Source organism: the organism of the source record quoted next, unplaced genomic scaffold (assembly GCF_019419815.1).
Source record: "Pyrus x bretschneideri cultivar Hongxiangsu unplaced genomic scaffold, Pyrus_bretschneideri_v1 Contig21, whole genome shotgun sequence".
Classification (NCBI taxonomy): Eukaryota; Viridiplantae; Streptophyta; class Magnoliopsida; order Rosales; family Rosaceae; genus Pyrus; species Pyrus x bretschneideri.
In genome coordinates this window covers 555,395-580,257 of record NW_025999513.1, presented here as the reverse complement: position 1 = coordinate 580,257, position 24,863 = coordinate 555,395, and the positions used below count along the sequence as shown (strand labels likewise).

The window sequence follows — 24,863 nt, the reverse complement described above, 5'->3', positions numbered from 1 at the left end:
TTGCTCCCTGTTTTCTGTTGTCTGGCACGAATTTCGTGATTTCTGGAACAAGAGTCCTCGACTTCTAATCCGTCCAAGAAGAGCGTCCTTCGAGTTGTTGGCAAAGGATTCCGACCGATGATAGTCGTGCACCTTCAAGAGTCTCTTCACATTATTCTTCCAAAGCATCGTCGCCAAATCCATGTTGCAGTGAATTATGCCTTCCTCCATCAGCCCCTGTTTATTCTTCACTTTCCGTATCAAGCCACGTGGCATACTCGGGTTGAGTGTAGCATTTTCTTACAACTATATTTTTGAAAAGTAGTTTAACTCGTTGGTGGGACGTGGAGGAAGAGAAAGAGGCGCGCCAATATCTCGCCTTCTTTTCTTTTGACCTGCAAACCATCCTAAACAGGTGAGATCGCTTACTGCCCTCTCATTTCCCACTCCTCTCTCTCTCTCTCTCTCTCTCTCTCTCTCTCTCTTATTGATCTGCGTTGTCTTCAGGGTCAATCTGCAAGACCCAATTCGCCAGAGCGCTCAGAAACTCGATATTCACATCTTTTGCAGAATTTTCCGGTGAATATATGAGGGTTAATTGATTTCCGTGAGATTTCGTCAGGAGGGCCGCTTTGTAATTGGAGAAGCTATTGATTTTCGACAAGTTGGTGACTGATTGAGGCTCCCAAGTTTTTTGTTTTGGGAATGTATATGGTTCTTGTTTAGAAGGATACTAGGAATTTTGATGAGAGGCCAAAGTGGGAGAAAGCATATGCATCTATGAAGACTGGTGAAGGGAAGTCGCCGATGCAGTTGTCCGTTGAGCTTGCTTCTTCTTCGGCGTTTAATTCCTTACGCAAGTTTCAGATGGAATGGCAGATCCTGCTAGCTATGGGAATCATGAGCGTGATATTGAACAAGTCAGTTTCCCATCACTGCCCTCTTTTCTTTTCCTTTAGATTATTTGGTGTTTGGTTTTGTTTACCTAGAAAACAAAGAGACCTCGTACATTTTCCGGTTTGCATACATTTTTCTGTTTTACTCACCCTCTTACGTTTTCTTTCCGAAAACACGGTAATTGAATGAAATCTTGGTCAGAGTGTTATTTTTGACGATACGGTTATACTGTATTAGGTAGATCAGCGCGTATGTATATTGAAATTGCTACAAAACCAATTCTAATGAGACAAAGAATAATGTAAATGCTAGTATTTTGCTAAGTTTTCAACTAATGAAGGATGACATAGAGGAAAAAGAGACTCGAATTGTGACGTCAAACTAAGAATTTAATGGACTGCACACACGAAAAGGAGAGGAGGAGGATGAAACTAGCATCTATATGTATGAATATTTCGATTAAAAAGCCCTTTTCTCATACACTGACCATCTTACTCCTTTGAAGCTACCTGCATCACTCGACAATTTGCTTTTCGATTCAAGAAGGGAATTGATGAAAACCCAATATCTTTGTACAAAATTTAATTTCTAGCAGTGAAAATGTTGCCTTTTCTTCAGACTACACCCTTTCACACTATCATTTTGATATGGTTATATATATATATATATATATATTCAAGATTTTGATCTGTGTGTGCTTTGGCAGTACTTTTCGCCTAATATTCCTCTCTGTTTCTCATGAAGGCACTCACTGCATTAAAAAAAGGTTCCCAGTTAATCAAGTATAGCCGGAAAGGGAAGCCAAAACTTTGTTCATTCAGAATTTCTACTGTGAGTAATTCCTTTACTTATCTTAATTCTTAACCACTTGAATGCGTTTTTTATGTTACACCTTCTTCCTATTGCAGCATCTCCACAGTCATTACTACATATCTTAACCGCTTGAATGGCTTCAATTTTCATATTATTAACAGGATGAAACTACACTAATCTGGTATTCACATGGAGAAGAACGAACTCTGAAATTAGCTTCTGTCTCTCGAATTATCCCTGGACAAAGAACGGTGAGTTAAACAAAACTCCCAAGAAATAATTGATATTGTGGTGTTTCAAATTTTTTGATTATGCATCTATAATTTTGAAACTGCTGTTGTGTCCTAGTTGACAGAATAAATACTTTTACTGCTTCTTTATAGGCTGTATTTAGAAGGTATTTGCGCCCAGAAAAGGATTACTTGTCATTTTCTCTTCTATATAACAACGGTGAACGAACACTTGATCTGGTAAGTAAAATCAAGTATTGGTTTCAAGTTTTTCTGTTACGGTCAGTTTAGACGGAAAGTTTAAACTCAGCAATCATCTTTATAGATCTGCAAGGACAAAGCTGAGGCAGAGGTATGGTTTGCTGGCCTTAAGGCACTAATTACTTCAGGACAACAACGTAGTAGACGTACTAAGAGTGATATTTATGATGTAAGTTTCTATTTTAACAAAACGCATTTATAACTGCTTATATTTGTACTTGTTTTTATGGTTCCTAGTTCTTTCTTATTGTTCGAAAGGTTAATTTTGTAATGAGTATAATAAATTAGTTGATATGAGTTTTTGCCCTCAAAAAGGGCTGAATATTTCTTGTGAAATTACCTGCAGATGGTGAGAAAATATCTGCCACAAAATTGCATGACAAGCATTTTATATTTAATTGTTTGTCATTTAGTCTGCTGTTTACTAAATTATGAACATTTATCCGCATGAAATAAAAAAGGAAACTTTTACGCAATATGTATTAGAGGATACAGGTTTGTGCCTCTCAAGCCTTTAAAAAAAATACGGAAAACTATCCAGGAAGTAGAGTAGTATGGGATGTCTAGCAGATGAAACTTAGCCCTCACCATATTCAGGAACATTAATTTTTCTTGGGATAAGATTTGACCAGCACTTATATTGACAAAGTAAATGCAGCGCAATTGTCTGGATCCACTCAGAATTGTTCTGCATTAATATGTTTTCAGAAGATTCAATGTAGTTGCTTGCTTTACTTTCAGTTGCAAGACTGTGCTGAATCTGTTAATGGTCGTCCTTTTGGTGCGGCCTTAGAATTCACTTCGAGCATTGCCCGTGGTAGGGGATCCGTTGATTCTCGTGAATCAGTGAATTTTTCAGGCTCAGATGTGGGTTCAGAACGTGCAAATATGCAACTAAGAACAAGTGCAGGAGATGGTGTTCGAATTAGTGTTTCAAGCACTCCTAGCTGTTCAAGTGGAGGGTCAGGACCTGATGACATTGAATCACTAGGAGATGTTTATGTTTGGGGAGAGATCTGGTCTGATGGAAATGGACCTGATGGGTTCACAAATTCAATCCCTACAAAAACCGATGTGCTGATTCCAAAGCCCTTGGAGTCGAATGTTGTTCTTGATGTTCAGCAGATAGCTTGTGGTGTGCGACATGTTGCTCTTGTAACAAGGCAAGGGGAGGTTTTTACCTGGGGAGAGGAATCTGGGGGAAGACTTGGTCATGGAATTGATAGAGACTTTAGTCGTCCTCGCCTTGTTGAGTTCCTTGCAATTAATAACATTGAATTTGTTGCATGTGGTGAGTACCACACATGTGCCGTATCTACGTCAGGTGATTTGTTTACGTGGGGTGATGGTACACATAATGCTGGACTTCTTGGTCTTGGAACAGATGTTAGCCACTGGATACCTAAAAGGGTTACCGGTCCTTTAGAAGGACTTCAGGTTCTATCTGTTGCGTGTGGCACGTGGCATTCAGCTTTGGCAACTTCAAATGGAAAGCTGTTCACGTTTGGAGATGGAGCGTTTGGTGTTTTGGGCCATGGAGATCGAGAGAGTGTTCCGTATCCAAGGGATGTACAGTTGTTGAATGGGCTAAAGACGATAAAAGTAGCATGCGGAGTTTGGCATACTGCAGCAATTGTAGAGGTTATGGGCCAGTCTGGTGCAAATGCTTCATCTCGTAAGTTGTTCACCTGGGGTGATGGTGACAAACATCGTTTGGGTCACGGAAGCAAGGAAACTTATCTGCTTCCCACCTGTGTCTCTTCACTTATTGACTATAATTTCCACCAGCTAGCATGTGGACACACTATGACTATTGCCCTCACCACATCAGGTCATGTGTTTACCATGGGCGGAACTGCTTATGGTCAGCTAGGCAATCCAACTTCTGATGGGAAAGTACCTTGCTTAGTACAGGATCGATTGATTGGTGAGTTTGTCGAAGAAATATCTTGTGGGTCATATCATGTTGCTGTCCTGACATCAAGAAGTGAAGTGTTCACTTGGGGAAGAGGGGCTAATGGAAGGCTGGGACACGGGGACACAGAAGACCGGAAAACTCCAACTTTGGTTGAAGCCCTGAAAGATAGGCATGTGAAAAGCATATCGTGTGGCTCAAACTTCACATCTAGTATATGCATCCATAAGTGGGTCTCTGGAGCTGATCAATCAATTTGTTCAGGTTGTCGACAGACATTTGGTTTTACTAGAAAGAGGCATAACTGTTATAACTGTGGATTAGTCCATTGCCATGCTTGTAGTTCCAAAAAAGCACTGAGGGCAGCATTGGCCCCGACTCCTGGAAAACCACACCGTGTATGCGATGCTTGTTATGCAAAACTTAAAGCTGCTGAGGCTGGTAATGCTTCCAATGTTAGTAGGAGATCTACGATCACACGTTCAATGGATAGCAGGGATTTTCTAAATAGGGGAGAGGTGAAATCTTCAAGGATTCTTCTCTCTCCCACTACAGAACCCGTTAAATACCTTGAGATCAAGTCCATGAAGCCTGGGGGTGTCAGATCCGAGTCCCCTTCTATAGTCAGGGCTTCCCAAGTTCCATCCCTTTTACCACTAAAAGATATTCCGTTTCCAAGTTCATTGAGTGCACTTCAAAACGCTTTGAAGCCTGTCATGACAATGCTGCCTCAGCCCAATTCAAGATCTACTTCACCATATTCGAGGAGACCTAGTCCTCCGCGGTCTACAACTCCTATATTCTCTAGGAGTGTTATTGACAGTCTTAAGAGGACAAATGACACTCTGACTCAAGAAGTAGTGAAGTTGCAAAACCAGGTACTATTTTACACCTTTCAAAAATTAACATTTTTGGTTGCGTCATTATATTGGCTTGTGGTATAGAAATGTCAAAACCAAGACACCTTTCTTTTGGTAAACTTTCCTCTCTTTACTTCAGGTTAAAAGTCTGAAGCAGAAGTGTGATGCTCAAGATGTAGAGATACGAAAACTAAATAAGCATGCCAAAGAAGCTGGCTCATTAGCCAATGAACAATACTCTAAATGCAGAGCTGCCAAAGAACTTGTCAAGTCCGTCGCTGAACAGGTTTATAAAACTTACTCAATATTACAATGTCACTCTTTCTAATTGTTCTTTGTGGCATGAACATTTCCGTTGACAGCATAACAATGACCTGGAAAAGAAAATCTACTCTTTTTATGGCCCTGCCATTCAGTTATCGGTGAAATATGCTGATGTTTTGTGTGCTTTCTGTCCTTTCTTTATCTTGCAGATGAGGGGGTGGGAAGACAAGATACCTCCTGAGATTTTTGACAGCGATACTTTCAAAGCATTGCGTACGCAAGCTAAAGATTTTATGAACATGAATATTGGAAGCTCAAGCTCAGAGCTAGGCCAACACTATGCAGCCGATAGAACTTCCTTGGTTGTTGAGTCTTCTAGAATGGAAGACAATAGAGCAGACGACTCTGCAGAGGCTGAACCTCAAAACAGGTCAGAAAACCGCTCGAGGTCACCTGAATCATCAACACTGAGGACAGAAAACAACAGAGCGGAAGACTTTGCAGAGGCTGAACCTCAAAACAGCTCAGAAAACCGCTTGAGGTCGCCTGAATCATCAACGTCGCATAGAGGACAAAAGGAAGTCATTGAACAATTTGAACCGGGCGTTTATGTAACTCTCCTTCAACAACAAAATGGTACTAGGAATTTTAGGCGTGTTAAATTCAGGTAAATATTTGATCTTATAACATTCGGTAATTATATGTTTGTGTTAGACGGCCACTGGACCCTCAAGCTTTTGGGGTTCAGTGGTTGTCTAACACTGTATCAGAGCTCTTGTTGCACGAGGTCCTGAGTTCAAAATTTTCGATCCTCATTCCCCACTGCTTTCTTCATTTTCAAGCTGCACACTGGGATTGCACCTATGTGTTTCTGTCTTCATTCTTAGCCCCTCCACCTGCAGAATGTGGCTGCACGTGAGTGAACGTGTTAGCTAGGTATATATTGTTGACTCATTAACTAACAGCTTAAACTTATGGGGTTCAGTGTCTGTCTAACAAGCTACGATGCCATATTACAACTAATGGATCTCAAAAGTTTAAGCTGTTTGTAAACTGATCAACAATGTATATCAAGCTTACGATCTACATATGTATGCATACTAATTGAAACAAAACTTGTTATAAATTATTATCAGAAAGCCATTTTGTTTTGTGTTTCATTTATTTTCCATATGCTAACTTTGTTTATGATAAGCGTAACACACAACAAAGTCTTGGATCATTTCAATGCAGTTCCCTTCTAGTTTTCTCACACCGGTCTCAAATATTTTCTGCAGCAAACGAAAGTTTAGTTCGGAACAGGCAGAAGAATGGTGGAAAAATAACAAAGATAGGCTGCTTAGGAGATATAGTCAGCCGAGTGCAAGTCCTGCTCCGAGTGCAAGTCCTGCTCCGAGTGTACCACCAACCAGCAGTCCTGTACCGCCGGAGGAAAACAGCGAGGCAGCCGCAGCTTCCCCGACTTAGTTTCATAACTTAGTCTCTTACAGTATGGTATAGAAATTTGGTAAGTAGGATCAAAGGATCTGCTTTAGAATGGCAGTGTATGAATCAGTTAGGTGTAAACTTATCTTTGTTCAGAACAGAACAAAATAGAGCAACATCTTCTTCTTTTTTTCTAATGGAAATATTGAGAGAATTTCTCCTCCTTTGAAAAGAAGAGCTTCAATATAATTATTTCATCCATTTTAATTTGTTTTTCTGTTTTTTACGGTTATCTAATCTTTTCGGGGAAGGGGATGCCAACTTTAGTGGGAGGGGGCGGGCACATGCACATAATCATGATCAACTAGTCTAGCCCACGTACATATATAGTACGTAGTCAGGAGGATCCACTCTTGGACTCGGGTGGTTCTGAGACCACCCAGACATTTGAAGAAGCGCCTTTGAGGATTTTTGCAGACCACCCAACGGTCTGGACATGTGGTGGAAGAGAGAATACCATCATAGTTGTGTAGGTGTTCTACAACAGAAGCTTTGAACCAAGAACCAAGAAGAAAGATCTAATTTCAGACAAAGTGCAACACAAAGAAAATGGCTATAGTGTTCTTGGACCTTGATTACAAAGAAGAATAAAGACTTTCTCTCTCCATTTCCCACATGACCATTTCCCATTTCCCTATTCTTTTTTCTTTTAATTGCTTTCCAATCAGGTTATGTTACCCTAACAATTTAATAACTAAAGGAATGGTGTATTACTCAACTAATATTTTTAGGGAATTGTTATTAATATTCCAAAAATCTCATTCTACTCTCTAAACTTTCTATATTAAGAAAGAAAAAATACACTTGTGAGGAATGTAGAATGAGATTTTTAAAGTACCAATAACACTTCTCTATTTTTATAATATATGTTTAACATCGTTATTTAAAAAAAAAATCCTATAAATTCATACGACATCTTAAAGTGTTTTGTAAAGTACTATGAACTTGTAGTTACTTGCATTTTCATTTCATACCATCAAATTTACTAAAATGCTAAAGCAAAAATTCTAATATTTTCGTATATTATAATTGAATAATAAACCTAATTAAAATAATAAACTCCAAATTCTCAATACAAATATAGTTCTTTTGTAAGTATAAGGTACTTACTTGTATGGTACATAATAAGTTTATTTAAATCCGCTTAGTCCACCTATGCCTTTGGTTAGACCCCATCTAGGCACATAGGCGCCCCAGCTCGCTGCTGGAGAACCGCCTAACGTCTCTTGATTAGGATCAACCGATGTTAGAATCTTAGATCTGCCACTGATAGTAGTTGATATTACTAAAAATATGTGTTTAGTCTCTGAAATTCAAATTCTTTACATAAAACTCCTTTTTTTTTTTTTTCCTTACATTAGTAAAACTCATTGACTAGGCTCCGAATAAGCAAAATAATTAATTATGTTTTACTTCACACATTTTGCAATTTTTGGGTATCTAAAATACCCTTAATTACATTTTTGACATATACAATTAATTATATGCAGATTGAAAAAGAAAGGGATTTATGTTATAATTTAGGGTAAATTACACTTTACCACCTTAGGTTTGAAGTCTATTGCAATCTTCATACAATATCTTCAAAACATTTTACTTTCATATCTCAAGTACTATCTTATTTCAATATAATACATCCGTTACATTTTCCATCCATTAATCCGTTAAGAGCTGACGTGGCTGCCACATTTGTGTCACATGGCTGCCAACTTTATACCATGTGGCAAAAAAATAATTTTTTATACATTAAAATATTATAATACTTTACCCTATTAAAAAAAATATATTGAAAACCTAAAATCCTTACTTCCCCCGCAAGTCGCAACGCCCCACCCCTAGAGACCCATTTCCCAGAAACCCTTTAGCTCATTTATTTCCCTCTTCGATTCTTTGAACTTGTTCTCTTGGTTTGTTCCGATTCCCATATCAAAACCCATCTTTTTTTTCCTCAATTTATTCTGATTCTCACATCAAAATCCTACCTATTTTTTGCTCTGTTCTTGCTCTGTTTTGGCTCGATTTTGGCGAAGAAAACAATGATTTCTTCAGAAATTAAGACATGGGTTTTTCGAAGAAGTCCCATGTGGTGGACGGAGGCATGGAATTCAAAGGCAAGAAGTGGGTAATCGCCGGAATCTCGGTACGAACTTGCTTAAAGCTAGTAAAGAGAGTGGAAGAGAGGGAGGTGAAGAGAGTGAGGGTGGGGTGAGGGGTTGCGGGGGAGGTGAGGGTGGGGTAGGATGGGGTGGGTTTTTGGATGGAAGGGGAGGTGAAGAGAGTGGAGGAGAGAGAGATGGTCAACGGAATGGGATTTTGGGTTTTCAATGTTTTTTTTTAATAGGGTAAATTATTATAATATTTTAACATATAAATTTTTTTTAAGCCACATGACACAAATTTGGCAGCCACGTGGCACAAATGTGATAGCCACGTTAGCTCTTAACAGATCAATAGATGGAAAATGTAACAGATGTATTATATTGAAATAAAATAGTACTTGAGGTATGAAAGTGAAATGTTTTGAAGATGTTGTATGAGGTTGCAATAAACCTCAAACCTCAAACTTGAGGTGGTAAAATGTAATTTACCCTATAATTTATTATTTGATTAGTTTTTTTTTCCTCAAAAATGGTTTTCTTTTTATTATTTAAGTAGCGCGCGAGAGCAATCCCAGGATGGGTGATACATTGGGAAGTTCTCGTGTGAGTTCCCAGAAACAAAACCATGAGGGTATGGTAGGGGCCCAAAGCGAAGAATATCGTGCTACAGTGGAGTTGGGCTTAAGTTGTGGTGGGAGCCCGGGCGGGGATGTGACAATTTGGTATCAGAGCCAATCCCTGACTGGAAGTGTGCCGTGAGGACGTCGGGCCCCTAAGAGGGGTGGATTGTAACATCCCACATTGCCCAGGGTGTGGATCATGTAAGCCTTATATGTATATTCCCATCTTTACCAAGCCAGTGAGCTCCCAAAAGGCCTCATGCTAGGTAGAGATAAGAATATACATATAAGGCTTACAGGATCCACACCCTGGGCAATGTGGGATGTTACAAAATATGTTTGGTAAAACAGAAAAAAAAATTGTTTTTTTTTATAAAATTATTGTCAATGAAAGTAGAAAAGTTTACAAAAGCAAAAGCAGGTCTACCATGCTTCTAAAAAAAGTGTTTTTTTTTTTTTTCAAAGCATTATAATCAATGCTCATTTAATGAACTTTTCAAAAGGCAAGTATACCCCACATGTTTTACAAAATTACAATCTTTCCCTACATTATTATCTTTGACAATTATTATATCACATTAAATACTATATTCTTTTTAGTCATTTAACATATTCAAAACAATTTATATAAAAGTTTACCAAACACTAAGTGTGACATCCCACATCACCCAAGGGAGTGATCCTTATATGTATATTCTCATCTCTACCTAGCACGAGGCCTTTTGGGAGCTCACTGACTTCGGGTTCCATGAGAACTCCGAAATTAAGCGAGTAGCGCGTGAGAGCACTCCCATGATGGGTGACCCACTGGGAAGTTCTCGTGTGAGTTCCCATAAACAAAACCGTGAGGGTGTGTTGGGGGCCCAAAGCGGACAATATCGTGCTACGGTGGTGGAATGGACCCGGGAAGTGGTCCCCCCCGGGCCGGTATATGACAATTTGGTATCAGAGCCTAACCCTGGTCGCATGTGTGCCGACGAGGACGTCGGGCCCCTAAAGGGGGTGGATTGTGACATCCCACATCGCCCAAGGGAGTGATCCTTGATGCGAGATTTATACGCACACAAATTAACCCTCTTTTTGTCAATTGTAGTATAAGTATAAGTAGGGATCGTTCTAAACCGGGGATTAGGAGGGATTACTAATCACTTGGAAACTGACTCAAAAATGTAAAACAAACATTAAAACACTAAAACAAATCAAAAGACTCAAAGAATACAAAACACTTATAAACACAAACTAAGACACTTTCTAACTAAATTGGACACTAAAGTAAAGGGGGATTGAGATTTTGACGAAAATAAATTAAATGCACAAATTGTAATTTAAAGGTAGAATTTAAATATGAATGTGATGAAATATGGAATGAATGCTAGCTAAGGGGTTCTTCTCCACACATGTTATACTTGCATACAAGATTGATTCTCAGTTGGTCTTTCGATAAATTATGAAACTCAACACTCCGGATTAATTAGGTCCGCTTAAATTAACCGTCAAGTTTTCCTTAAGTTAATGAATTGGATGGGTTTGCGCAACGCAATTCACAACATTCTCCAAAAGTCCTTTACGTGAACAGCACAATAAAGATACAATCAAAGATCATTAAGTATTATGAAAACTATAAGTGTTGACGAGGCATTCGTTACTATGATGAGCATGAAACTCGTGCCAAGAATTCATTTAACGCGATTGTTTATAAGCAACCTCCACTACTTGTGAATATAAGTTCATAACGATTAGGTGAAAATCACTTATATTCTAGCGTCATATTTATGCATGAAAATTAAGCGCGCATTCTTAATAAACATTCATAAATAAGTTATCAATCAAACGGTTAAACAAATTGAATCCACAACTTATGAAATTCCAACGAAAGTTAATCAATTCATATTGCAAATATAAACATAGTTTTGAATCACCCCCTAGCTAAAGGGGGATTAGTTCCTCATACCTTTGAAATCAAAGAAACACCTAAACATTCCAACAACTCAAAACTTGAATTGTATGAACGTTTAAGCACTCTTCTCTTCCATTCCTTATACGTACAAAACAAAGAGAATTAAAATGAAACTTTGAAATCAAAGAAACACCTAAACATTCCAACAACTCAAACTTGAATTGTATGAACGTTTAGGCACTCTTCTCTTCCTCGTTGTTGTAGCACAAGGTTTAAGGATAGGTTGGTTGGGGGGATGGAAGTGTGGAATGGAGTGGAAATGGAGAAGATGGAGAAGGGGAAGTGTTTGTGTATTACAATGGAAAATGAGATGATTTGGTGAATGGAATGAATGGGTATTTATAGGAAGAGAATGGGTGTGAATGGATGTTTGTTTAAGGTATTTGGTGGATGGGAAAAGGTGTGGATGGTGGGAATTATGGTGGATGGATGGTTTAGTGGATGTAATTTAGGGTTTATTTAGGTGAATGTGGATGCATGGTTTAGTGGATGTAAAGGATAATGGGATGGTGTGGAATTAAAAGCTAAAAAAAATGGGATAATGGGCATTTAAGTGTGAATGGAATGGTGGGATGCACTAATGGAAATTATGGAATGGAATGGTGGGATGCACTAATTAGGAGGAAGAATTAGGGTGAAGGGCTTAATGCATGGATTTGGGCCAATTAGGGTGAAGGGCTTAATGCATGGATTTGGGCCTAAAATGCCCCCCCTTGCATGGCAAGGGAAAGGACTTGGGCTAAAGCCCACGGCAATGGCTCTAAAATGGGCTAAGGTTAGGGTTTAGGTGCGGCATAGGCTTAGGGTCCACAAAGAGTTAGGGTTTAGGTCATCTAAAAGCCCAAAGCCAACAATAGAAACTCACGACAATGGAAACCTCCAAGAATAGAAACTTCCAACTTTAGAAACTTTGGTTACCAATTCCGACTTCCTTGCTCTTCACTTTCATTTCTTCATTTCTTAAGCTCCTTTGACCTTCAACCTCGTTCATTCCTCGTGCTCCATTTGCATACACCACATTCCAGCTCAGTTTTGCTCCAAAAGCTCCCAATTGCATCATCTTGCACACTTTGTCCTTATAATCTGAAAATACACAAAAGTGGCCTTAAACACTAAAACAACTAAGTAAACACAACATAAATGCACGAGAACAAGCTAATTAAGTCGCATGAATATGCTCCTATCAATCCTTATATGTATATTCTCATCTTTACCTAGCACGAGGCATTTTGGGAGTTCACTGGCTTCGGGTTCCATGAGAACTCTGAAGTTAAGCAAGTAGTGCGCGAGAGCACTCCCATGATAGGTGACCCACTAGGAAGTTCTCGTGTGAGTTCTCATAAACAAAACCGTGAGGATGTGTTGGGGGCCCAAAGTGGAGAATATCATGCTATGGTGGTGGAACGGGCCCTAAAAGTGGTCCCCCCTGGGCCGGGATGTGACAATTTGGTATCAGAGCCTAACCCTAATCGCGTGTGTGCCGATGAGGACGTCGGGCCCCTAAGGGGGGTGGATTGTGACATCCCACATCGCCTAAAGGAGTGATCCTTATATGTATATTCTCATTTCTACCTAGCACGAGGCATTTTGGGAGCTCACTAGCTTCGGGTTCCATGGGAACTCCGAAGTTAAGCGAGTGGCGCGCGAGAGCACTCCCATGATGGGTGACCCACAGGGAAGTTTTCGTGTGAGTTCCCAAAAACAAAACCGTGAAGGTGTGCTAGGGGCCCAAAACGGACAATATCGTGCTACAGTAGAGTTGGGCCCGGGAAGTGGTCCCGCCCGGGCCGGTATGTGACATTAAGACACTATTTTTTTTTTTTTTATTAAAAGCACTTTAAAAAAAATTTCTACCAAACACTTAACAACTTTATTTTACAACTGTTTATTCTCATAGCACAGCAGAATCATTTTTTTTTTTTTTTAAATCATAGCAACACCAAACACCAAACTAGCCCTTAATTTACTTATCTATATGTTAGTGTATCTATTTAGAATAAATATATTGTAAAAATAAATTTACCTCCTCATTATAGCTATATACATAAAGAAAATTTTATTTTATTTTTTGAGAAATTTGCACAAATGCCACCTAGACTTTTGTTGGTGTGCGTACTTACCCCTGAACTTTTATTTTTTTTTTATTTACCACCTAGATTTTGCATTAAGTTGCAATGTATCACTTAGTGTTTAAATTTCTATTACTTGATGATGTGGACAAATAAACCTTACATTTTGGCTGACGTGGACCCCAGGTGTGCAATAATGGCAGTAGCTCCTACGCTTGCCCCCTTTAATCTCTCCCGCCAACTTCCCCCCTGGGCATCGCAGGACGGCGGTTGCAACACTCTAATGGGGGAGGTGGGCTGGTTGATGATAGAAAGGTATCATGAGTTTTTTTTAATTTTTATATTAATTTATAATACTTTTAACTAATACATATTTATTTACCAAAGGGCATTGACATTAGCAAAAAAATTGAGCCCTATGTTGTACATGTTAATTAAAATTTCTAAAAGGTAGGTGGTACATTGCAACATAATACAAAGTTTAGGTGGTAAATAATAAAAATTAGAAGTTCAGGTGGTAGATTGGCACACCAACAAAAGTCCAAGCAGTATTTGTGCCAATTCCCCTATTATTTTTTATTTGGTTCATTAGCTATATATATTGCAATAAAAATAATTTACCTATCCCTTGAAAATTAAACAAGATAAATTAATATAGCTAGATATTTATTTTTGTATAAATTAATTTACCTATATATTGTTTGTAAAAATTAATTTACTTATATATTATTTATACAAATTAATTTGTGCTACAATTAATTTGGGACGGAAAAAAATCATACCTACATAAAGTTGTATCAAATATTAATCTCTGGTTAGATTGTCTGGATGTTGTCATACTGTGAATTTAACTGTTTTTATTTTAAGACGTGAGTCAAACTTTTAATCTGATAGTATAAGCATTTGTTTGACAAACGAGCATTACCAATACATTCAAAAAACTAGAATGATCATTTATTGCCTGTAGATAGTTCTTTTTTTTTTCTTGAACTGGTGCCTGTAGATAGCTAGCAGGTTCATCTTGATATTGTATTGTGCTAACAAACAATATTGTTGGTAGTTCAGTGTTGAACTTCTTAATTCACATTTGTTTGCAAAAACTAGTTTAAATTGGTTTTTAGAAATTATGAGTTTGGTGTGGATTCTAGGCACAAAAAAAAAAAAAAAAAAAAAGAAAAAGAAAAAGGGAAGTTTGGTGTGGATGGTTGAGATTAAAGGGTTGAGAGTCATGACTTGGTGTGTGTGGGCAGGTTGAGAGAGTTATGAGTTTTGGTATAGGTGGTTGAGTCTTGGGTTGGGACTTATCAATTTTTGTTTAGGCATTTTTTAATAATTAATTTCAGAAACCATATCCTCTAAATAATTTATTATTTTTATCTTAGGTTAAAAGTCAGCATTTGGAAATTCATGCCACTTGTTGTCCTACGTCCACAAAATTATTATTTTTATTTTGTACAAAATTATTAAATGAAGTGAAATTAAACACAAATGAAATGAAACTATATTCTAAAACGTTTACTTATTTTGTTTATTATTAATTTATTAGATTGCGTGTTCTATTTCACAAGATTTAAATCCAATATCTGTCCATTTCTTCTGTTTATTAGCAATAGCAAATTATTGAAAAAATAGTGTTAAAGTTCATACTCCAGAGAATGCTTATTTCACTTCTATTATATGAGTGGAAAGAATAACCTAACTCTACTTCATATCAAATGACATTTTGATTTCTACCAATTCACTTTTTCATCTTATTGCAATATAATTATTACATCTTTATTATAACACAATGATTTATTCATTACTAGCAGAGAGCACACATTTGTGTGTGAACAATTTCTCTTAATATTACATAATTACTATTTTATCCTTCTTATGTAAATATTGTGTATTAAAAGTAAGGGTAAAATTGGAAAAATAAGTATAAAAAGAGGGGAAAATAGGAATATAATTGTTATTTTGTCAAAATGTACAAAATTACTATTTTACCTTCTTTTTGTCAATAGTATGCATCAAGATTCAAAAGTAAGGGTAAAAAAAGAAAAAAAATGGTAAAAAGTTGACGAGTATGGATACGATATACAAACGACGATCACCTTAAATAATTGCTTCATCCCGTGTTTGTTCGATTTCGTTTAAAGGATGTCGAAAATCTTGTTAGCCAAAATTTTCTCCAGAAAAAAATTTAATAAAATAAAATTTCTTGGTACGCAATAAAAAAAATATCTTCGTTGCTAAGGAATTCAATTAATTTCATCATCCACTTGCGTTCCGTTTTGACCAAGTTTCTTTGAAAGCACAGCCCTCCCCATCCATATTCTATGATTTTTCCGGAAATTTTTTTTAGTTTCTTATATTTTTCCTCCTGCATTTAACACCCTAGCTCCTCAAGTTTTGCTTCAAAACCCACAAAGGGTAATTGCAGTTCTCCCCGGGGATTTCAATGGGACTGCAGCAATCGAAAGATGAGTTGCTCCATCAGCAAGTCAGCTGTGGAAACATCGAAGGGATTAAAGCACTCTGCAGAGACGGTGCAGGCCTGGAGGTAATTAAGGGAGATTAATTTAAGATTTTTGTTTAAATTGTAAGCATAATGTGATTGTTGGTAGTGATAATTTGTTTTGTTTTGTCAATTGGTAGTGATAATTGTAGAATATTTTGGATTTTTGGGGGTTAGATTTGCTGAATTATTGGTTAATTGTGGTGATTTTGGTTGTCAGTGGATTGATAGAGAGGGGAAAACCCCTTTGATTGCGGCCTGTATAAATCCTGGGCTCTATAACCTTGCAAAAACCTTGATTGAACTCGGTGCAAACGTCAACGCCTATCGCCCCGGTACGTTTCCTATCTTAATCATCACGATTTGATAACTTGTCAGTTGGGTTGATCTCATGTTGAAGTTTATGTACTTGGACAGTGAGAAGAAAGAAAGAATAATGAAGATAAAAAATGAAAATTGGTATTTTTGGGTTCATAGATATCGAAGAAATGTACCAATTGGCAGGGTAGAGTTGTCACCAAGGACCAGGAAAGTATTAAAAGAGTGACCTGGCTATAGTTGGTAGCCACACTTGTTGTCTGAAATTTAGGTTTTTGGTCCAACTTCTCTCTACAAGTATTGCCCTTTTATGTGGAGCTTGCGTTGGATCCAAATTTATACTGCAATCGTAATGGAAAAATATCACCATTGATCTAAGTACCACTTTCGTACTGATTTTTTTCCTTTGCAGAAAATGGAACACTACGATTAGATATGCTTCAAGTGTTATTTCTTTCTGATCCCCTCTCTCCTCCCCAGAATTTTGTTGTGTTTTACCATATTTATTTATTAAACTCGTCTTGTAATGTAGTCTTGTTAAAACATGCTATTATAAATGCACGCACCTTGATCTTTGGCTTGCATTAACAATTTCCTTTTTGTTCTTTTCTCAATGCGCTGTAGGTCGTCATGCTGGGACTCCTCTACATCATGCAGCTAAAAAAGGCCTAGAAGATGTTGTTAAATTACTTCTTTCGCATGGAGGTGTGCAACTCTATTATCCATTCATCTGTTTGAAAGTCTTAAAGAATGGAGTATAAAACTTATGATTTTACAATAACAAACACAGTTCTTTTTATGCGTTCTTTATAGCTAATATATAATTTGTTCAAAATTTTCAGCAAATGCTTTAATCATGAATGATGACTGTCAAAGTCCTCTTGACGTTGCTAGGGCGAAAGGGCACACCAATGTTGTCCGCGCAATTGAGGTAATTAGTATGCAATGTCGTTCTGTGCATATTTTTTTACCATCCGGTGTTGCAACTTGTTTTCATCGTCTTCTCTGATAGTTCTTCATTTTTCTCTTTTAGTTTGTCTTCTTAACCCATTTCCCAATGTTTGTAGAGGCATATTTGCTTATTCTCTGGTTGGTTGCGGGAGTTTTATGGTCCTGGATTTCTCGAAGTACTTGCTCCTCAGTTGGTTTCAAGAAAAGTGTGAGTGTTATTTAAAAGTGATGTCATCTGGAAGTATTTCCGTGTAGTTGTTTTGCTTTTGTCTTCAATCATGATCTATGCACCAAGTTGTCAAAGCAATAATATAGATTGATTGGTTTGACCTGTTTTGAAGAAGTTTATATCTCACTTGTTTTAATTATTTATGTATAACTTTAATTAGTGGGATAAGGCTTTGTCGTCGTTGTTGTTCTTGTAACTTTGATCGAGTAATTGTCTGAAATTTTACTTGACATGTGTGCCTACTATTGCATACTTTGCAGTTGGGTTGTTGTTTTGCCATGTAGTTCTCGCAAACCCACCAAGCCTTTCAAGTTGGAGCTTGCCATGTATCCTACCATGCAGGTATTGCTAAATACAGCCTTCTATTCTTAGGTTGATTAGGCTTAATATATGATTTTAAATGATTCTAGATTTAGTTCTTCTACTCATACATTGCATTCAAGTCGCTTTTAATTTAGGCTACATTGAGTGTTTGCTTGCAGATTACATTCGCATGAATTCTTTCCCAAAAAAATAGCACTCTAATAATTCAATAAACAAAATACAATGCCTGCGTGAGTTAAATATGATTCCCATAGCTTTGCATTATATAGTTTGCTAACTTGCCATCAATAATGTTTCCTTTTCTTTTATAGTGCACATTCTTGAACTGCCCATTCTTTTTTGTCATGTAAATGATAAAAAGCATCCCCACTTAGTTGGATACGGCGTTGTTGTTGTTTGTTGTTGTTGTGGATGATAAAAAGCATCAATTTAATTTCCAAGCTCAGGCCTTTTTTAGGAATGGAGATATATTAGATTATAGTGCTACCACCTCTTTATTGTCTTCTTACTCATTTAATATTTTATGCATTTGGAACACTCTGACCAAATTACAAACTGAAATAAATAAATAACCTCCATTAATCTTTGCTTGTGTCAAAACTCAACAAATAACGATGTTATTTCCCATGGGAGTTGGTGGGTGGGTAGCCTTAACAAACCTTTTTGATATGGATCTCCTTTACCCTTCTTTGCCTATTGTAGAATTCTTCCTTCCATCAAATAGCTCAATTGGAAATTGTGAGCCAATGTTTCTTTATTTGCGTAAACTTGAACACAATATTAAATTTGAACCCTAGTCTACCAGTTGGGTATAGCACTCCTAGTCAGGAAAAATAGTGACTGAAATACTAAATAAAATAATAAGGTCAATATGTTAAGTACACCCAGGTACTGAACTACACTTTCAGAGAAAACAAACTAGTACAGGTGGTTTCTTCTCATTAGTTAATCCCTAACTCAAAACCTGTGTCCACCCGAGTACCCCCTAGTATACTAGGTAACTCAAGTTCCAGTGAAGTACAGTCCTTTTCAACTCTTACTGCTCAGTTCTCTACTGTGATTCTTGGTTTTGAGAAGCTTTCAAGGGCTCGTATGGTAGAGAACTTCTTGTACCCTCTCAAAGTAGAGATTCAGAGGAGTTCCCCCTGGAGACACCAAGACTCTTTGTTCTCTGTCAAGTTCAACCTCTTTTGGAATTTCCCATGTGATTTACCTGAGGGTCCTGATACTGCTGTTGCTTTCCTTTGGTGTGTCATGTGCTCACAACCCTGGGCTATCTAGTGCTACCATCTTTGGTTCTTTCCTGAGAATTTGTCAGGGAGGGCTTAATGTCCGGTGTTCATTTTACATGTAGCCAATGCTATTATGTCCCTATTCAAATACTATGGGTCTAGAAGTTGTCATTGAAAGCCTTGTGTTTGCAACATAGCATAGCCGTAGTACCTTTATATTTAATTTGTACTGTGCAGAATACAAAAGAGTTGAATCTTGTTATGTGGTGATTTGTAGCTTAATTTTTAAATTTTTTATATTATTGTTAGTCTGCTTGTCTAAGTACATGCTAGATTGGTTTACATTGTTTGCTCATTTCCTATTTTCCAAACACTTTGATAGAATTAGTTGTCCAACATCATGTATGTCTACCTTTATCTACTCCAGATTGATATATCTAGGATGCACATTTGTTTTATGTTATGCATATTTTAGGTTTGGCTAATATTGCTAGTGTCCATACATTAAACTCTTTCTGATAAGCAGGATGCCAAGCCACGGACAGTTATTGCATTGTGGAAAGTCAATCTGGAAGAACCAAAGTTACACCTGTCTGATCCTTCAGTTGTGATTCACGATAACGCCGCAAGTAATACCTTTATTCCAAAACAATTATGTCTGAGTAATTTCAAACTATATTTCTTTAGGCTATAAATCTGGGGTTGATGTCACATTGACTTCGTATCCCCTTTTTAATTGAATTCTATGTCACATTGACTTCGTATCCCCTTTTTAATTGAATTCTATGTCCATGCATAGTCCCAAGAGGCAGGAGGCGGAGAAGAAGCATGTACATCGCCCAAGAGGCTAGTAGTAGGCATCAAAAACTTAGGCGTAAGTATGATATTTGTTAATTACTTCCAATCAATATAAATCATAGAAGTGAATGAGAAGCACTTTAGCAGAAGATTTTGGATATCTTCCACATCGAGTGCTGCAGTAATGTACTGATGCCATCCTCCGGCCTCCAATCTATATTAGGCTTGCCGTCTAGCTAGGAAGAAAATGAAGTTTAATTGTTGTGTGCGCGCGTGAGTTAGGTTTCTGTTGTTAATATCCCATTCAAACTCTGCATTCCTTCTTTGCAGAAACACGTGTCAAACTTGCAGCTGCAGATGAAAATGACAAGCAACAACTTCAGTTGTTTTGCAATGCATGCAAAGGAATTCCACAGGTAAATTTCATCTTATCCTTCTCTGCCGTATACATGCTGTTTTTAACTCCCAGCCTCTCTCTGTAAGCAAGCAATTAATCTTTGGCAAGATGCTTGGGTGGCTATCATATGTTACATTTGTGGAATTTTTCAGGCGTGTCCTGCGTTTTTGGGTAACAACCAACCCCCAGTTGCTCCAGCAACGGCGCCACCAGCTGCTCCAGCAACGGCACCACCAGCGGCAGAAGATTTAGAGTTGGCCATGGCTATTAGTGCTTCCATTCAGTCTGCTATGCAGGAGAGAGCATCCTTTCCTGATCCTCAGCCAACCTATGAAGGAAGTGCATCCAGTAGTTATAATGGTTGGGCCGGAGCCTCTCCGAGTAATGTACAGTTACAATGGTTGGGGTGTACCAACTGCCGCTGCTACTCCAAAAGTAAGTAGCAGCAAGTGGTCAGGGACTGAGAGTAGCAAAGTTGGAGAGTCATCTCAGCAGGTGGAAATCCAGGATACCTCTTCTGTCCAAACAGCTCCTACCTCAGATATAATCCTATCAGCCCCACCAGTTGCAGATGATAGTCTAGATGCAGCTCGTATTCACTATCCTTCAATTGATTTCAGTCCTATCGATATCCCATCCCCAAGCCTTGAAAGCAAACGTGCTAAAGTTGAAGAGAAGAAAGGTGAAAGCGGTTCATGTGTGATTTGTTTGGATGCTCCAGTTGAAGGAGCTTGCATCCCTTGTGGACATATGGCTGGATGCATGTCCTGTTTGAAGGAGATTAAAGGCAAGAAATGGGGATGCCCCGTCTGTCGAGCCAAGATAGACCAGGTTATAAGGCTGTATGCTGTATGATCAGTTATCCATAATATATATAAGTTCAGCATTGTTACTGCAAACACCTTGAAAGATATGTTTTTGTATCATAGTATGTACTGGATGAAGTTGTGTGTGACTTAAGGTTTCTGTACATGTTACCACATAGTATTTACGTTTCACTATGTTTCTTAAATATCAGCGAGACGGCAACCTCTGTTAATTTTGATTTTCCATGATTTTTTTGTAAGTTGTATATGTGAATAAACAAATTTCCCAATTAACTTTGGGCTGGCTGTTCAAGTTTTATTTTCATCTCTACTTTTTTTGGTCAAACGATAGATTTTGTTAGATTAGCTACCAACGGGATTCAAACTCACGCCGTCATGCAAGGGCTCAACTCGTTTCCACCACTATGGTAAAATGTCACTTGCTATTTTCGTCTCTACTTGGATATTGTGGAATTTTACTCTTAAAGTTACAGTTTGCAAACCATAGGTCACTTGCTATTTTCATCTCTACTTGGGCATCTGTGGGATTTTACTCTTAAAGTTACAGTTTGCAAATCATTTTAACGTACTTTGTAATTTGGGAGAAGTAACTCATTTTACTTCTCAAGCTTTCTATTAGGGGTTGCAACTTAGGCGGGTTGGAAGGTCAACCTACCACTAACCCATCCTTTACAATTGGGGTCATTGGATTGGATGTTCCGGTATTAGTATTCGGAAAGCAGAAGACAAAAACACAGAGAGAAGCAAAAGTTTGATGATATGAAATTCGGAAACGAAGAAATGGGGAACCAGTTTGAAACGAAGAAATGTGCTGAGCCAACTTGCCATGACTCCAAGCACTAAATAAAATTTAGGGAGTTTTAACGAAAAGCTCACAGTACTAGTTCACTTTAACGAAAAACCATATTTTACACTAAAAAATCAATTCTGGTACTATTCACTTTACCCTTTATTTTGTCCTTATCATTAAAACTCAAAGTTTTCAAGCCATTTTCATTAGTTTTCCTTAAATTTAAGGTACCATGTTGTCTCCATTGTTAATTTATATTGAATATTTGGATTGTCAGCCACAGTGTATTGTTGGAATGCTGATAGCAATGTTTCCTTGATTGCCACTCTTCGTTTAGGGTTCCAATATTTTAAGAATGGCCAAAAAGATTAGTGTGATACAGAAACTTTACGCGAATTTCAAGTGGATGAGATTAGTCGAGTGGTCTCCGTTGGATATAGGATTGAGTCCGTAAGGTAAGGAAGGCAGATTTCACCGATTATTCTTACTTGACGTTGTAGACAAGTATTTTCAAAACCTTGTACCCCTATGGAAAGTAACTTTCATAGCACGAATATATACCATCACTATGATGTTTCGTACTAATGATACAATATTTGAGAGAAAAATTTATAATTAATGTGGGACACCATGGTAATGGTATACCCTTGCTATAGAAGTCTTTATCCTAGTTATGAGGCACACATGCATAAAAGCATCTTAAGGCTCGTTTGGTGGGTCGGATGAGTTGGACTTGATATTTAGGATAAGATAGGATTGGGTTGGAGTGGTTAGGATGAGACTATTATCAAGCGTTTGGTGTAGACACTACTAGGAATAACTTCTTGGATGACGAAGGGGAAAGTGTTACGCAAAGACAAAAATCGTTGCCGGAAATATTAGGGTGGTGAGGAGAGCGTTGCGCAAATTCTATCGCACAAAGCTCTTGACGTCAACCATTGTGCGACAGAGGGATATTGTTCATTGCGCAAAATGAAGATTGCACGATGGAATTGGTGGTCGTTGCGTGTACCGAGCGACGAAACAAGGGTTCGACCCCAAACTCTTGCACAATGGACATTCGGGTTTGATCCACAAACTCTTGCGCGATGGACATACATGTTCGACCCACAAACTCTTGTGCGGCAAATATAAGGGTCGTCCCAGTAAGATCTTAAAATTAGTTTTTTAAATAATTTATTATTTATTTTTAAATTAGGTTTTTAAATAATATAGTATTTAATTTTTTTTTTCGTTTATTTTTAAATTAGTTTTTTAAATGAATTTAGTGAAATTAAAAATAGAAAATGTAAAGAAGGATATTGAATTAATAAATTATTGTAAATGTACATACAATGGAAAAAAGTATTTTTAAATTTGAAAACAATTTAAAACAAAACTAAAAAATGTAGTCATCGATGTCACAATCGCCAACTAGTGGTGTTGTTGCTGTGTCGGGGGGTTGGGAGGTCGTAAGCTGCTGTGGTGGGGGGCTGGGAGGTCGTTTCTGGAGGTGGTTCAATGTTGAGGAAGTGAATGCCAGAGATTTGAAGTGGGCGATGTATTTGGTTCATCAAATTGTTTTGTGCCGCAATCTGAAACTGCCGGGCAGCAATCTGCTCCTTCAAGCCCGCCACTTCAGATGTTAGCATTTGGACCTCTTCAGTTCTCTGCTTGGAGGATGAGGCAGACGAGTCATGAAGGAGGGCTTTCCTAGGCCCCCGGTGAACATTCCCATGCAGTCTCAGGGGGAAACACCTCATCGATTGGGGACTAATCAAGTGTGTCTGTCATGATCTGAAACTCAGCATCCTCAGGGGGAAACACCTCCTCGATCGGGGTCTCTAAGGGAAGCCGGGAAGCCATCTCCTCTAGAACGGTCTGGCCTTTCTCCACCATAGTGGACTAGAAAAATGAAAAAAATAAATTAATTTGAATATACATGTAATTAATATTAATACTAATTGAATGTTAAAAAATTGAAATAACTTACATGAAGCTGCTCCGTCAGCTCATCCCCTGGCCGAACGTACACCTCCTTGAACATGTCAATTTCAGGAAACTTTGACCCCCTGAAAAAATTTATAAAGTGTTAACATAGATTACCAAATGTGTAATAAAGAGTAAAAAGATTGAAAACTTAAAATAAATATACAGTTATCTTACGTTGCTCCTCCAACCTATAAGAGAAGCGTCGTGAGCCGGATCGGTGAAGAAGCTTCTTCTTCAACCGATTGATCGAGTTTGCCTTCACTTTTTTTTGTTGAATTAAAAAAAAACATATTAGTTTAGATATTTATAACAAATGAATGAAAAAATGAAAATTTTATTTAAAATTGTAAATTTTTTTATTAATATATTATTGAAATATATATTATATGTACCAAGTATTTCTCATCTTGAAAATGGCCGTAGAGCCACTCCCATTCATCTCGACGGTCCACCAACTCTATAGGGCACCCAACTTCTAGAGCGACCTCCGGACTGTCATATAGCTCATAATGCTTGTAGAGGTTGCTCTTCCATTGAGTGAACCTACTAGAGCAAAGGTCGTTGATATATTGCAGTTGATTGGCATCGAGGTTGGAGAGCTCATAGTGACGCTGCAAAACTCAACAAATAAATAGTAGTTAAAATTTATAATCTTTGTATACTTTAATAAAAATTTAGTATTTAAGGTTGAAATTACTTACCGATAATTCATGAAAAATGGCGTCCTTGAATTCTTGTGGGACACGTGAAGGGGCAATGGTTGCTGATAACCTACCCGACGTTAGTGGCCAACGCACTGTGCCGCTCTGTTGTTGCAGCCGCATGATGTCGGTGATCTTCTTGGTCGTGGTGCGAGTGGTCTGTATCGTCTTAAGAAGTTTGCAAGGGCCTTTTTGACCAACCAAATAAACAAAGTAAACATTAGACGAATTCTAGTTTGTATTGAAATTTGGCAGAACTCTCCCTAAAACTATAACATTTCCTAAAACCTGCAGACAATATAACAACAAAAAACAACACATCCACCCAACAGTTCAAACAGTTTATACCATTTGGGGACGTTAAAACAAAATTTAC

The 24,863-nt window shown here is 37.8% G+C and overlaps 2 protein-coding genes across 3 annotated transcripts; both read left to right on the top strand.

Annotated features, from left to right (window-relative positions):
- Positions 1-2: 2 nt before the first annotated feature.
- Positions 3-6,905, top strand: LOC125467846 (PH, RCC1 and FYVE domains-containing protein 1-like). Of its 2 annotated transcripts, XM_048584483.1 has the most exons (10): positions 3-394; positions 487-899; positions 1,621-1,707; positions 1,851-1,940; positions 2,073-2,159; positions 2,245-2,349; positions 2,922-4,973; positions 5,095-5,241; positions 5,429-5,886; positions 6,497-6,905. In XM_048584483.1, the coding sequence occupies exons 2-10, from the start codon at positions 852-854 to the stop codon at positions 6,684-6,686; spliced, it is 3,264 nt and encodes a 1,087-aa protein (XP_048440440.1). In that variant the 5' UTR covers positions 3-394; positions 487-851; the 3' UTR covers positions 6,687-6,905. The 2 variants fall into 2 exon arrangements, with proteins under 2 accessions (XP_048440440.1, XP_018505087.2); XM_018649571.2 differs by lacking the exon at positions 3-394 and having other exon boundaries at positions 415-899.
- Positions 6,906-15,564: 8,659 nt separating this feature from the next.
- LOC103955811 (putative E3 ubiquitin-protein ligase XBAT35) lies at positions 15,565-21,323 on the top strand. Its single transcript, XM_009367708.3, is given in 11 exon segments — positions 15,565-15,994; positions 16,170-16,284; positions 16,892-16,972; positions 17,110-17,198; positions 17,335-17,426; positions 17,708-17,789; positions 19,530-19,632; positions 19,803-19,877; positions 20,132-20,217; positions 20,351-20,584; positions 20,586-21,323. Coding segments are annotated over 11 exon segments (1,527 nt in total). The 5' UTR covers positions 15,565-15,892; the 3' UTR covers positions 21,054-21,323.
- Positions 21,324-24,863: the final 3,540 nt, after the last annotated feature.

Coding starts and splice junctions, on each gene's coding strand:
- LOC125467846 (XM_048584483.1), top strand. CDS start 852: ATGGCAGATCCTGCTAGCTATGGGAATCATGAGCGTGATATTGAACAA. Junction 1,941..2,072: donor TTATCCCTGGACAAAGAACG/GTGAGTTAAACA, acceptor GCTTCTTTATAG/GCTGTATTTAGAAGGTATTT. Junction 2,160..2,244: donor GTGAACGAACACTTGATCTG/GTAAGTAAAATC, acceptor TCATCTTTATAG/ATCTGCAAGGACAAAGCTGA.